The sequence below is a fragment of the Aotus nancymaae genome, unplaced genomic scaffold, assembly GCF_030222135.1.
Source record: "Aotus nancymaae isolate 86718 unplaced genomic scaffold, 86718_ANA_hifiasm-v0.15.2.pri h1tg000021l, whole genome shotgun sequence".
In the NCBI taxonomy this organism is placed as follows: Eukaryota; Metazoa; Chordata; class Mammalia; order Primates; family Aotidae; genus Aotus; species Aotus nancymaae.
In genome coordinates, this window is record NW_026988433.1 from 30,748,932 (window position 1) to 30,763,718 (window position 14,787).

The following is a 14,787-nucleotide window of genomic DNA, read 5'->3' on the forward strand; positions in this document are numbered from 1 at the left end:
GTCACAATATCTAGACCTAAATAAGAGCAAAATCTCTTTGATTCTTTAAATTTTGAAAGCTGTGGAAACAATCGTCTTCCCTTGGTTTTGAGTTAAGTTTTGTGATACATTCTTTAACCTAGATATTCAACTCTTGTATTCTATGCTCTCCTTGTTGCTTAGTACTTGTTTTTCTATCCTCTTTTTAGTGAATTTGCTGTGTTTGACCATTTCTGGTTGGTGTTTTTCTTTGGTTGGTTTTTTTTAGTTTTTGGTAAACTGTCTCAAGTCCTTTTTGAAATTATACAAATAACATTAACAAATTCAAAAGACATTAGCAAGACATTAATTTTAGACATTTTTAGAGCAAGCTGACAGCACAATCTTGTTTTCAAATAAATTACTTTTATTATAAAAATAATAAATGCTTAATAGATAAAATTTAGAAAACACAGAAAATAAAAAGGATAAGAATGCCATTTATACTCCCAATACCCTTTCCATTTTTTATACATAGTTGTACATAATTGTGATTATACTTAGTAACTCTCTATACTTTTTTAACTTTACTTTTTTAATAGTATTCTAAAATAAATTTAATAAATACTATTAAAAATTAGTATTTTTAATAGCATTCTAAAATAAATTTAATAAATACTATTAAAAAATTTTTAATAGTATTCTAAAATAAGTAGTAGTCTATCACCATGACTAAGGTATAACTCAGCATCTCTCTTACTATCATTAGTTTTTATCTTACATTTAGAAACCCTTCATGATGGCTTATGATTAGCGTGTAGTTGCCTTAAATTCTCTTTCTCCCTGCCTTTCTACTCTTTCCGTCTCTACTTGCTTTTCTTGCACAGTGGCTAGAGAATTTATTATTTATCTTATTTCAGCTCTCTGAGGTTTTCTGCTTCAGTTAAAGAAGGACCTAAATATTCCTACAACAGCAAGGATTCAAAGAAAAGTGGGGCAACACAAGGCTGGCCATAAAGTTTTGTGGGTTGGTTTGTTTGGTTTTATTTAAATCCTATTAAGATTATTAATTATCTTTTTAAGTAAGCTTTCTTTGATTGCTGTAACTCCTCTGTTTGCTGACATTTTTACTGAACTTGGCCTCATTTTGCATTAATACCTCTTTACAAACCCTTTTAGTTGGGATATTTCTTTTAACAGCTTCCAGAATAACATTTATCTGTTTTAGAGATGACATTTTGAAGAATGTTTTATGATTTCATTATCCTATAACTGAGGAAATCTGTAGGAGACCCTCAACATGAGTGATATTGTGGCAAATTTGTCTAGACTTTCCTATGAGCAAAGAAATAATGAATACCCGAAGAACAAGACAAATTCAAAGGAAAAGAATTAGGTAGAATAAGCTGTGTTTTACAGTTTTTCTTACCCTTTATTTGCATGTATAAAATATAGCATACATGCTTAAAAGTACATACAGTATGTATTAGGGTTCTCTAGAGGGACAGAACTAACAGGATAGATGTATACATGAAGGGGAGTTTATTAAGGAGTATGGACTCACATGGTCACAAGGTGAAGTCCCACAATGAGCCGTCTGCAAGCTGAGGAGCAAGTCCGAGTCCCAAAACATCACAAGTAGGGAAGCCAACAGTGCAGCCTTCAGTCTGTGGCCTAAGGCCCAAGAGCCCCTGGCAAACCACTGCTGTAAGTCTAAGACTTCAGAAGCTGAAGAACTTGAGTCTGGTGTTCAAGGGCAGGAAGCATCCAACACAGGAGAAAGATGAAGACCAGAAGACTCAGCAAGTCAGCTGAGTCTTCTGTCTGTTTTTTTCTAGCTGCGCTGGCAGTCAGTTGGATTGTGCCCACCCACATTGTGGGTGTGTCTTCCTCTCCCAGTCCACTGACTCAAATGTTAATCTCATCTGGCAGCACCCAGATAAACCAAGAACGAATGCTTTGTATCCTTCAATCCTAATATTACCCATCACAGAGTACGTGCATTTTAACATGTTTATTGCAAAGTAATCATCACAGAGATCAAGAGATGCGACATCACTAGCACTTGAGGTTGCCAGTGTACCCCTCTCCAGTCAACCTTCTTCTTTCCCCTTAAAGGCTATCATTTTCAAGATTATTAGGATAATCATTACGTTGCCTTTTTTTGTAGTTTTGTGAGGTATTGATGCATCCCTAAGCAATATAGCTTAATTTTGCCTGCTTATGAACGTTTTTTTTCGTTGTTGTTGTTGGAATAACATTGAGTTTAGAAGTGGACATTTATCTAAAATCTGCTTTCTTCTGGAGATAATTTTGTATCTCTTGGAAAAGATCCAGACCCTGCACTGAATGAACTCATGATTTTTTAAAATTTATATGCATATATATGTATATATATATAAAGTTGTACTTTAGGTTCTGAGATACATATGCAGATCATGCAGGATTGTTGCATAGGTACATATATGGCAATGTGGTTTGCTGCCTCCATCCCCCCGTCACCTATATCTGGCATTTCTCCCCATGATATCCCTCCCCAACCTCCCTACCTCCCTCTGTCCCTCCCAACAGACCCCAGCGTGTGATGTTTCCCTCCCTGTGTCCATGTGTTCTCCCTTGTTCAACACCTGCCTATGAGTGAGAACATGTGGTGTGTGATTTTCTGTTCTTGTGTCAGTTTGCTGAGAGTGATGGTTTCCAGATTCATCCATGTCCCTACAAAGGACACAAACTCATCATTTTTTATTGCTGCATGGTATTCCATAGTGTATATGTGCCACATTTCCCTTGTCCAGTCTATCATTGATGGGCATTTGGGTTGGTTCCAGGTCTTTGCTATTGTAAACAATGCCTCAGTGAACTTACATGTCCATGTATCTTTATAATAGATACATGTCTGTGTATCTTTATAACGATTTATAATCCTTTGGGTATACCCAGTAATGGGATTGCTGGGTCAAATGGAATTTCTATTTCTAGATCCTTGAGGAATCACCACACTGTCTTCCACAATGGTTGAACTAATTTGCACTCCCACCAACAGTGTAAAAGTGTTCCTCTTTCTCCACATCCTCTCCAGCATCTGTTGTCTCCAGATTTTTTTTTTTTTTTTTTGAGACGGAGTTTTGCTCGTTACCAGGCTGGAGTGCAATGGCGCAATCTCGGCTCACCGCAACCTCCGCCTCCTGGGTTCAGGCAATTCTCCTGCCTCAGCCTCCTGAGTAGCTGGGATTACAGGCACGCGCCACCATGCCCAGCTAATTTTTTGTATTTTTAGTAGAGACGGGGTTTCACCATGTTGACCAAGATGGTCTCGATCTCTTGACCTCGTGATCCACCCACCTCAGCCTCCCAAAGTGCTGGGATTACAGGCTTGAGCCACTGCGCCTGGCTGTCTCCAGATTTTTTAATGATCGCCATTCTAACTGGCGTGAGATGGTATCTCAGTGTGGTTTTGATTTGCATTTCTCTAATGATGAGTGATGATGAACATTTTTTCATATGTTTATGTCTTCTTTTGAAAACTGTCTGTTCATGTCCTTCGCCCACTTTTGAATGGGTTTGTTTGTTTGTTTCTTGTAAATCTTTTTTAGTTCTTTGTAGATTCTGCATATTAGCCCTTTGTCAGATGGGTAGATTGCAAAAATTTTTTCCATTCTGTTGGTTGCTGGTTCACTCTAATGATAGTTTGTTGTTTTGTTTTGTTTTGTTTTGTTTTGTTTTGTTTTGTTTGCTGTGCAGAAGCTCTGGAGTTTAATTAGATCCCATTTGTCTATTTTGGCTTTTGTTGCCATTGCTTTTGGTGTTTTAGTCATAAAGTCCTTGCCCTTGCCTGTCCTGAATGGTATTGCCTAGGTTTTCTTCTTTGGCTTTTATAGTATTAGGTCTTTCATTTAAATCTTTAATCCATCTTGATTTAATTTTAGTATAAGGTGTAAGGAAGGGATCCAGTTTCAGCTTTCTGCATATGGCTAGCCAGTTTTGCCAACAGCATTTATTGAATAGGAAATCCTTTCCCCATTGCTTCTTTTTGTCAGGTTTGTCAGAGGTCAGATGATTGTAGATGTGTGGCATTACTTCTGAGGCCTCTGTTCTGTTCCATTGGTCTATATCTCTGTTTTGGTACCAGTACCATGCTGTTTTGATTACCATAGCCTTGTAGTATTGTTTGAAGTCAGGTAGCATGATGCCTCCAGCTTTTTTTTTTTTTTGGCTTAGGATTCTCTTGGCTATGTGGGGTCTTTTTTGGTTCCATATGAAATTTAAGGTGGTTTTTTCCAGTTCTGGTAAAGAAGGTCAATGGTAGCTTGATGGGGATAGCACTGAATCTATAAATTACTTTGGGCAGTATGACCATTTTCACAATATTGATTCTTCCTAACCATGACCATGGAATGTTTTTCCATCTGTTTGTGTCCTCTCTTATTTCCTTGAGCAATGGTTTGTAGTTCTCCTTGAAGAGGTCCTTCATGTCCTTTGTTAGTTGTATTCCTAGGTATTTATTTTTCTTTGTAGCAATTGTGAATGGGAGTTTGCTCATGATTTGACTCTCTGTTAGTCTGTTATTGGTGTATAGGAATGCTTGTGATTTCTGCACATTGATTTTGTATCCTGAGACTTTGCTGAAGTTGTTTATCAGTTTAAGGAGATTTTGGGCTGAGACGATGGGATCTTCTAAATATACAATCGTGTCATCTACAAATAGAGACAATTTGACTTCTTCCTTTCCTAATTGAATACCCTTTATTTCTTTTTCTTGCCTGATTGCTCTGGCTAGAACTTCCAATACTATATTGAAGAGGAGTGGTAAGAGAGGGCATCCTTGTCTAATTCCAGATTTCAAAGGGAATGGTTCCAGTTTTTGCCCATTCAGTACGATATTGGCTGTGGGTTTGTCATAAATAGCTTTTATTATTTTGAGATATGTTCCATTGGTACCTAGTTTCCTGAGAGTCTTTAGCATAAAGGGCCATTGAATTTTGCGAAGGCCTTCTCTGCATCTATTGAGATAATCATGTGGTTTTTGTCTTTGGTTCTGTTTATGTGGTAAATTACATTTATAGACTTGCAAATGTTGAACCAGCCTTGCTTCCCCGAAATGAAGCCTACTTAATCATGATGGATAAGCTCTTTGATGTGCTGTTGCAATCGGTTTGCCAGTATTTTATTGAAGATTTTTGCATCTATGTTCATCATGGATATTGGCCTGAAGCTTTCTTTTCTTGTTGAGTCTCTGCCAGGTTTTGGTATTAGGACCATCCTGGCCAACATAGTGAAACCCTATCTCTACTAAAAATACAAAAAATTAGCTGGACGTGGTGGCGCATGCCTGTAGTCCCAACTACTCCGGAGGCTGAGACAGGAGAATTGCTTGAATGCAGGAGGCGGAGGTTGCAGTGAGCCAAGATTGCACCATTGCTCTCTAGCCTGGCAACAGAGCAAGACTGCGTCTTAAAAAAAAAAAAAAAAACTTCCACAGCTCAACCACAACAAAATAAATGATCCAATTTAAAAATGATTCAAAAAGACTTGAATAAACATTTCTCCGAAGAAGGTATATGAATGGCCAACAGGCATATGAAAAGATGTTCAACATCACTAATCATTAAAGAAATACAAATCAAAACCACAATGAGAGGCCACCTCACATTTAGGATTGCCACTACCAAAAAAAGCAGAAAATAACAGATGTTGGTCCAGGATGTGGAGAAATTCAAACTTTCCTGTACTGTTGGTCAGTATGTAAAATGATATAGCTGCTATGAAAAACTCTAAAGGTTACTCAGAAAATTAAAAATATAATTACCTAATCACTCTGGCTAGACTTCTAGTATTATATTGAATATAAGTGCAAAAGGGCATCCTTGTCTTGTTCCTAATCTTAAACACCACCATCTTTTCACCATTAAAAATGATGTTATGGCCAGGCGCGGTGGCTCACACCTGTAATCCCAGCACTTTGGGAGGCTGAGGCGGGTGGATCACGAGGTCAAGAGATTGAGACCATCCTGGTCAACATGGTGAAACCCCGTCTCTACTAAAAATACAAAAAATTAGCTGAGCATGGTGATGCATGTCTGTAATCCCAGCTACTCAGGAGGCTGAGGCAGGAGAATTGCCTGAACCCAGGAGGCAGAGGTTGCGGTGAGCCGAGATCGCGCCATTGCACTCCAGCCTGGGCAACAAGAGCGAAACTCCATCTCAAAAAAAAAAAAAAAATGATGTTAACCTGTGGGCTTGTCATAGATGGCCTTTATTGTGATTCAGAACATTTTGTCTATACCTAATTTGTTGAGTTTTTATCAAGAAATAATGTTGTATTTAGTCAAATTATTTTTCTGCATCTATTGAGATGATGTGATTTTTGTCTTTCATGCTGTTAATAAAGTGAATCATATTTATTTGTGTATGTTGAACGTTGTTGCATCCCAGGGATAAATCCCACTTGATCATGGTGAATGATCTTTTTAATGTACTCTTGAACACAGTTTGCCAGCATTTTGTCAACATAGTACTTGAAGTCCTAGCCAGAGCAATTAGATATGAAAAAGAAATAAAAGGCATCCAAATAGGAAAAGAAGAAGTTACATTGTCTGTTTCTCGATGCATAATCTTATATATAGAAAACCCTAAAGACTCCATCAAAAAACTGTTAGAACTGATTAGTGAATTCAGTGAAGTTGCATGATACAAATCAGCATTCAAAAATCAGTAACCTAATACACCAACAATGAACTATCTGAAAAAGAAATTAAGAATATGGTTTACAATAGCACGAAAAAAATCTTAGGAATAAATTTAACTGAGGAGGAAAAGATCTTTACACAGAAACGATAAAACATTGATGAAAGAAATTGAACTCGGCACAAATAATTGGAAAGATATCCTGTCTTCATGGATTGGATGAATTAATATTGTTAAAATGTCCTTGCTACCCAAAGCAATTTACAGATTCAATGCAGTGCCTACCTATCAAAACTCCAATGTCATTCTTCACAGAAATAGAAAAAGCAATTCAAAAATTCATATGAAATCACAAAAAGACCATGGATAGCCAGAGCAATTTTGAGCAAAAAAGAAGAAACTTGGAAGTATCACACTACATGATTTCAAAATATATTGCAAAGATATGGTATTCAAGACAGCATGGTACTAACATAAAAAAGATACCTTGACCAATAGAATAGGATAGAGAGCCCAGAAATAAATTCATGCATTATGGTCAATTTTTTACAAAGGTGCCAAGAACATAAAATGAAGAAGGGACAGTCTTACCAATGAATGGTGTTGTGAAACTGTATATCCACAAGCAGAACAATGAAATTGAACCTTTATCGTACCGCATATGCACAAGCAACTGAAAATGGATTAAAACTTAAACTTAAGACTTTAAACTGTAAAATGGCTAGAAGAATACAGAAAAAACTTAACAACATTGATCTCAACAGCAGTGAATTTTTTGGATCTGACCCTAAAAGCACAGGAAAGAAAAGCAAAACTAGACAAGTGGGATTGTATTAGACTAAAGAGCTACACAGCAAGGAAACAACAGCATGAAGAGACAACCTATAGATTTTTATGAAATATTTGAAAATCATACATCTTGACAAGGGCCTAATATCAATATGTAAGGAACTCAAATTACAAGAAAACAATTATATTTAAAAATGGGCGAAGAACCTGAGTAGACATTTCTTGAAAGAAGATATACAAATGGCCAACAGATATATGAAAAAATGTTCAGCATCAGGGAAATGCCGATTATATCCACAATAAAATACCACCTCGTGCCTGCTAGAATGGCTGTGATCAAAAAGATGAAAGGTAACAAGTGTTGATGAGGATATGGAGAAAAGAACCCTTGGACACTTCTTAGGAATGTAAAATATGAATTATTACAGCCATTTTGCTAAACAGTATGGAAGTTTCTCAAAAAACTAAAAATAGAACTACTATATCATCATGCAGTCCTGCTTCTGGGGATTTATTCAAAGGAATTGAAATCAGTATGTAGAAGAGATATCTACGTGCCCATGTTCATTGCTGCATTGTTCACAATAGCTAAGATATGGAATCAGCCTAACTGTTCATCAGTAGCTGAATGGATAAGGAAAATGTGGTGTATACACAGTGGAATACTCTTCAGTCTTAAGAAAGCTGAACTCACAGAAGTACAGTAGAATGGTTACCAGAGGCTGAAGGTATGGGGAGAGGAAGTGGACAGGGAAAGGAGAGAAGTTAGAGGTTTCAAAGTTTCAGGTAGGAGTAGTAAGTTCTGGTAACCTATTGTACAACTTTGATGGCTATAGTTAATGATGTAGATTTTAAAACTGCTAAGAGAATAGATTTTGAAAGTTTTTATCACAAAGGATAAATTTGTAAGGTGATGAATATGTTAATTTACCTGATTTAATCATTTTACAATGTATATATGTCCATAAATCACATTATGCCTCATAACTATAGACAATTATTATTTGTCAATTAAGAATAAATAAAGATTATTTTTAAAATAGAATTACCATATGATCCAGCAACCCCACTTCTAGGTATATGTCCAAAAGAATTGAAATTGAGGTCTGGAAGAGATATTTCCACTCCCATGTTTATTGCATCATTATTCACAATAGCCAAGAGGTAGATGTAATCTAAATGACCATGAAAAAATGGATAAAGAAAATATGATACATACATATAATGAAGTATTATTCAACCTTAAAAAAGAAATAAATTCTGTTATATGCTACAACATGGATAAAGCCTGAAGACGTTATGCTGAGTGAAATAAGCCAATTACAAAAAACAAAAATTGCATGATTCCACTTATATGCTGTACCTAAAATAGTATAATCCTTTTAAAGCAGAAATTAGAATGGTAGATTCCAGGTACTGAGAGGAGGGTAAAAAGGGATGTTGTTGGTCAGTGTATTTAAGAGTTTCAGTTTTGCAAGATGAAAAAGTTATAGATTATCTGTTTAAACAATAATTTTCATACTAATACCACTATACTCTACACTTTAAAATGGTTAAGATGGTCTATTTTGTTAATGTGTTTTTGACCACAATTAAAAAAGAAAGTCAATATATGGCAATCACACAAAAAATCAAAGATATAAAGAAAAAAATAAATCCCAAATATGTTTTTTTAAAAAGAATCTCTAGGAAATTGCCTTTATTAAAATGTGTTTTATATTTGTAAAGTAAAATTTGAAACTACAAAAGCAGTCACTAAATTACTAGACGCTTTATCCAAAAACCGTGGATGTTTCCTCAGATTCCTCTCCCTGTCACACATACATATATACACAAATATGTATCTCTCCCCACCATGCTTTTGTATCTTCCTCTCTGAACCCAGGGAAAGACAGAATGTCAGAAAATTTGAGCTATGGTTATGAACACTTCAAAACAGTATAGCCCCAGTTGGGAGGGAACCACTTTATTCCACTACAACTTTTAATTTTACCTCTGAAAAGACCTTGGACAAAGAATCATTCCCTGATAGCTTTGGTCTGTTTTCTCTAACGGCTCTTGACAAATTACTGGAATGGGATTGTAGTAGCAAAGGTCTACCAACACATCAGGGTCTGTGGATTAATAGTCTTGTTTTATGGAGTTCTTTAAATTTATTAGTTGAGGAAAAAAATGGTTCACTGTAGTAAAACTAAAGAATAAATTTAGATCTGTATGATATTCTTTTTAACAAAGAATTGAAAATAAACTTTTTTTCACTATATAAATATAATTTGTATTTCTTTCACAGCCATTGTCTCACATCCTGAGAATCTGGAAAATTTAGGATTAGAGGTAAACTAGTTTAAGAAGTCGTTGTTGACCAGGCGCAGTGGCTCACACCTGTAATCCTAGCACTTTGGAAGGCCGAGGCAAGCAGATCATCTGAGGTCAGGAGTTTAAGACCAGCCTGGCCAACATAGTGAAACCCCATCTCTAGTAAAAATACAAAAATTAGCCGTGTGTGGTGGTGGGTGCCTATAATACCAGCTACTCGGGAGGCTGAGGCAGGAGAATCATTTGAACCTGGAAGGTGAAGGCTGCAGTAAGCTGAGATCATGCCACTGCACTCCAGCCAGGGCAAGAGAGCAAGACTCTGTCTCAAAAAAAAAAAAAAAAAGGAGTTGTTTGCTGCTTAGGTTTTGTTTTTTAATTTAATAATCCATTGATGAACTACTGAAAAATGTATCTTAAATGTTTAAAGTATAAATAATACTCCAGCCTTTAGCAAGTATAAATATGTCAGCTTTTATAGGTATAAAAATAGTATCTTATATAGTCTGATTTATTTGGAGAAATAGAAAAACTAAGGATTATGGATAACAGAAGAGGGCAAAGACTAAGGTAGATGTATAACAATATTTTTAACATCTGTTGTTGACCTGGCTAAAATGAAGATACTTTTTAAAATATATCCTTTTATGCTTTTAAGAATACATTTAAAATTAAATTCAAGTGCTGATTAAGTGTAAAATTCTATACTTTATTCAAGAAGCAAATCCAGAATAGACTAAACTTTTGTATGCTCTCAAAATAAAATGACTCCTACTTTCTATGATGGCTGTGTAATACTTTTTACAGTGCCACAACATTCTTCTTTCTCCCTCCATAAAAAGCATGATTATGAGTTACTGATAAAAACTTCAGTGACCTGGAGGGAAAGATGAGGGGAGGGAGAGACCTTTCCTTTCAAAGGCTGAAAATTGGTATAGTTTTGTTTTTTATTGCTTCCAGATTTTGTACGTCAGCTGCTGATTTGAAAATTAGATTATTTACTTCAGATCTTCAAGATAAAAATGAATATAAGGTATGTTGACAGCTATACAAATCTTTAGAGTTTATTTTAAAACGTGTTTATTTTTTGCTGTTTTAATTGAATTTATCCCAATTTAAAATGGCTTTTTATGGTCATCATTAAAGTATATAATTTAGGGTCTCATTTACTCTACTATAGGTAATAGTAACTAGGTTACTATATTAAGATCTAGGTTCTTAATAATGACTGCAGGTTATAAATCTCATATCACTTATTAACTTGAAATGTTAGGTAGGAACAATAAATAAGAAAGAATTAGAAATTCAAAGTTGGATATATTAGGAATATAATTGACATGAACATCCATAGAGTAAGAGTTGAACTTCAAGGGAACAAATGATCAGCACAGCATAGCACAGGCCGGATTCCAAAGTAGTTAAGAGCACAGACACAGAAGCCAGATTCCTTGCATTTAACTCCGTGTTATTACTTAGTAATGGTGTGACCTTGGTTAAGTAACCCAATCTCTTTGTGCTAATATCCTCAGCTGTGAAATGTGGGTAATCATAGCAGCTGCCTTATAGAATTATGAGCATTGACTGAGCATATTCGTATAAAACACTTAGAATAATGCTTGGTACATAGCAAAACCCATATGTGTGTTTTCTATTACTATAATAATTACCCTCAGGTTGGGTCGAAATTGCATCATGTTTTCTTGTAAGAATGGTATTGCCTTCTTGGCTTTCTAATAAACCAAAATATGAACATTGTTATAAAACAAAGATAAACTAAACCTTTCCAATCATTTAGAAAATAGTAAAAAATTATGCTCTAAGCTATTTACAATTGGCTTAACCTATTGTACAGATTGGCTGATTTAAGGCTATACCAAAAATAACCAAGTATATAAATGCACATAAAATTTTGACCTATCCAAAGTTAAAATGCTAGTTATAATACACATTAAACATTCATTATTAATTTAGTTTGTCTTGTAGGCTGTGACAGAAGCTTTGGAGAATGATTTGGAGGACCTGGGTTTGTTAAAGTTTTTCAGGAATGTTTGACCCAAATCCTTCTTTTTTTTTTTCATGTTACATTTCTACATAGTGAGCAGTACTATACAGAACTGCTCTAATAACCTCAGAATGAGATCAAATTTCAGTTTTTGGAAAAAAGGAAGGGTAGAAAAAATGATAATCATTTAAGTAATTATCTGACAGGCCTATATAGGATTTCAACCATGAAGATTTAGACAGATTGAACCTTACCTGCTCACACAGTCCTCTACCATGCAACTTCTCATTTGTTGTTTCTCTGTCAAGGCGAAGATTTTTATGTTGATGATTACTATGGTCTTATAACAACTAGCTGTCTTCACTGCTGGCAGTCACATTGAACATGTAAATGAAGGCATTAGATGGTGAAGTCCATCCTGTGTGTGTTTGTTAAGTAGTAGTGAGTATACAGAGCAACAGTTATAAGGTAAAAAGCCTAGAGGCACTCTACCTCAGTACCCCTAAAAAGTTTTCTAGCTCTAATTTTTATTTAAGCTTTATATAAAAAGTGAGAAAGGAGGTGATATGAGGACAGGTACGATAAAAATGTATGTGTGTTTTTTTAAGAAATGCATACTAAAAAAGAAAGACTAAGCTAATAGTGTGCTGAATGATCAATTTCTTTCCAAGATAAACCTTCCAAAAAGTGGGTGTATAAATCATGCTTTAAAAATAGCAGATTGCTTAAGAAATATTTATAGAAAAACATGCAGTGAAAGCTTTTAAGGCAGTGAAGCAAAAATATTATGTAGGAATATTATAGATTTTCCTGTTTTCATACTAAGTTTTCTCTTTCTGTCAGGTTTTAGAGGGCCATTCAGATTTCATTAATGGTTTGGTGTTTGATCCCAAAGGTGGCCAAGGAATTGCAAGTGTGAGTGACGATCATACCTGCAGGTATGTTGCTTATGTTATAACCACATTTATAAATTTTCATTTTATTTTAATGAGAATTACATTTTTTGAATAAGAAAAAAATGTGACTTTTATATAAATTCTACAGAGTGTTGTAAAAGAAGCATACCTTATTTCAACTGTAGGTATGACACAAACATGAGTTTCAAAACCAGTGAGTTGGGTCCTCGTCACCATTAATGAAAAGTTCCCTTGCCTCCCATGGGTGTCTTTTATGTCTTATTTCAGATTTTGACATTTACGAAATCCAAATATGTATTGGGCTAGGCACAGTGGCTCACACCGGTAATCTCAGCTCTTTGGGAGGTCAAGGCAGGTAGATCACCTAAGGTCAGAAGTTCACGACCAGCCTGACCAACATGGCAAACTCCATTTCTACTAAACATACAAAAATTAGCCAGGCGTTAATGGTGTGCACTTGTAATCCCAGGTACTCTTGGGGCCAAGGCAAGAGAATCACTGGAACCTGGGAGACTGAGGTTGCAGTGAGCCAAGATTGTGCCACTGCACTCAAGCCTGAGTGACAAAGCGAGACTCCGTCTCAAAAAAAAAAAAAAAAAAAAAGCCCAAACATATATTGGATCAAATTCCCCAATATTGGACAAGATGAGTAGGAATGAAATGCAGTTGTCAAGTTACCTCACAGATCCTATATAAGTTAGTGTTTAATGATGAACTATGACTCTTATCTGCTACCTAAGACTGATGGAAAATTTAGTGTTTTGATAAATTCAGAGGTTTCTACGTAAGGTTTTCTGTAGATACAATACATGTCACTATTATGTTCTTCTACCCCACCCCCTAACTTAGGACAGATGAGGTAGCTATAACATTTTAATAGTGCCTAAAGCTGGAAAATATCACAAGTAAAGAACAAGATAAAAACAATAGCAGGCTGAAATAAGCTGAGGAGTCAGGAGTGAAATGAGTGCATCAGTCATTGGAAGGGTGTCAGTTGCTTCATTTGCTTTAACAATACTGTGAGGAAGAAAAAAACTGCTGCTCTGCTGTTTTGCATAATGTTTTATAAAACTATGCCAAAATCCTTAGTATTTATTGGTACTTATGTACATATAAAACTATTAAATATGTATAACTTCACATTAGAAGTAAAGCTGCTAGCTACATTTTAAATTTTTAATCTTCTTAATATAACTCATCTTTTTAAAGTGATAGGGTCATAGGCCATTATTCTTTATGTGCTGCCTGTTAAAATTTTTATGTCAGAGATATGACAGGTTTACATGACATTAAGATTCTGAGGCCCCAGGTATTACAAAACCAAGTTGGTATAGTGACCTGAGGAGTAAATGGAATAGTTTTAAAGTGAAAATTCAATCACTGGAAATAAATAATGGCATTTCAGCTCTTTAAAAGATAGACTCTCCTAATCACAAGTATTTTAAATAATGAAACCTGCAAAGGGGGAAAGTGAGTGTCTTTGCAAGCCAAGGAATAACCTCTGAATAGTGAACAAAAGCCATAGAGACCTAGGATCATCACACTCGGTAGTCTGTGTTTGCTTGTTTGTTTTTCTTATGACTTTTAGATTTTTTGTGAACCAGCAAGTTTCTCCAAAAATTTAGGGGGCTGACATAGCATTGCTAACTTTTTATTTTTTTCAAATATAAAGCTTTTAAGTTTACTGCCTTCTACCATTATTATTTTATAAAAGAAAGGACATTATTACTCTAAAAAGTAGGAAAGGCCTAGCTAAAGAGTAAGTCCTTTCATTTAAATAAATTTAATTTTTTTAAAACCTCACTACATTGCCTCTAAGTTTCTCATTTTGGTAGACTGTCGTTGTTGATATTACTGTTCAACAAATATTTGCTCTCCTTTCCCTTTCCCATGTGGGAGATTTTCTCAACTGATTGTCCCTAGCTTGTGAGTTGTTTAGGCCATTGTAGCATTCACACATGTGACACAGCAGAAACTTCAAATATTTTGCCTGGTTTGACTTGACCTCCTGTGCTCTGTCATTTGCTATAGGATGAGCATGTCCTAGATAGCTACTGATCCCAGAATGAGAAACACATGGAGCAGATATGGACCCATATGGCATTATAGAAACAGAGCTTCTTA

At 35.3% G+C, this 14,787-nt stretch overlaps 1 protein-coding gene across 3 annotated transcripts in view; it reads left to right on the top strand.

Moving 5' to 3' along the window:
- Window positions 1-14,787, top strand: part of NUP37 (nucleoporin 37) — a 45,447-nt gene that overhangs the window by 9,524 nt on the left and 21,136 nt on the right. For all 3 annotated transcript variants that reach the window (XM_012469226.3, XM_064379915.1, XM_064379914.1), the window contains exons 4-5: window positions 10,705-10,777; window positions 12,590-12,684. In XM_012469226.3, the coding sequence (XP_012324649.1) occupies window positions 10,705-10,777; window positions 12,590-12,684 (168 nt within the window). The remainder of the gene's footprint in view (window positions 1-10,704; window positions 10,778-12,589; window positions 12,685-14,787) is intronic.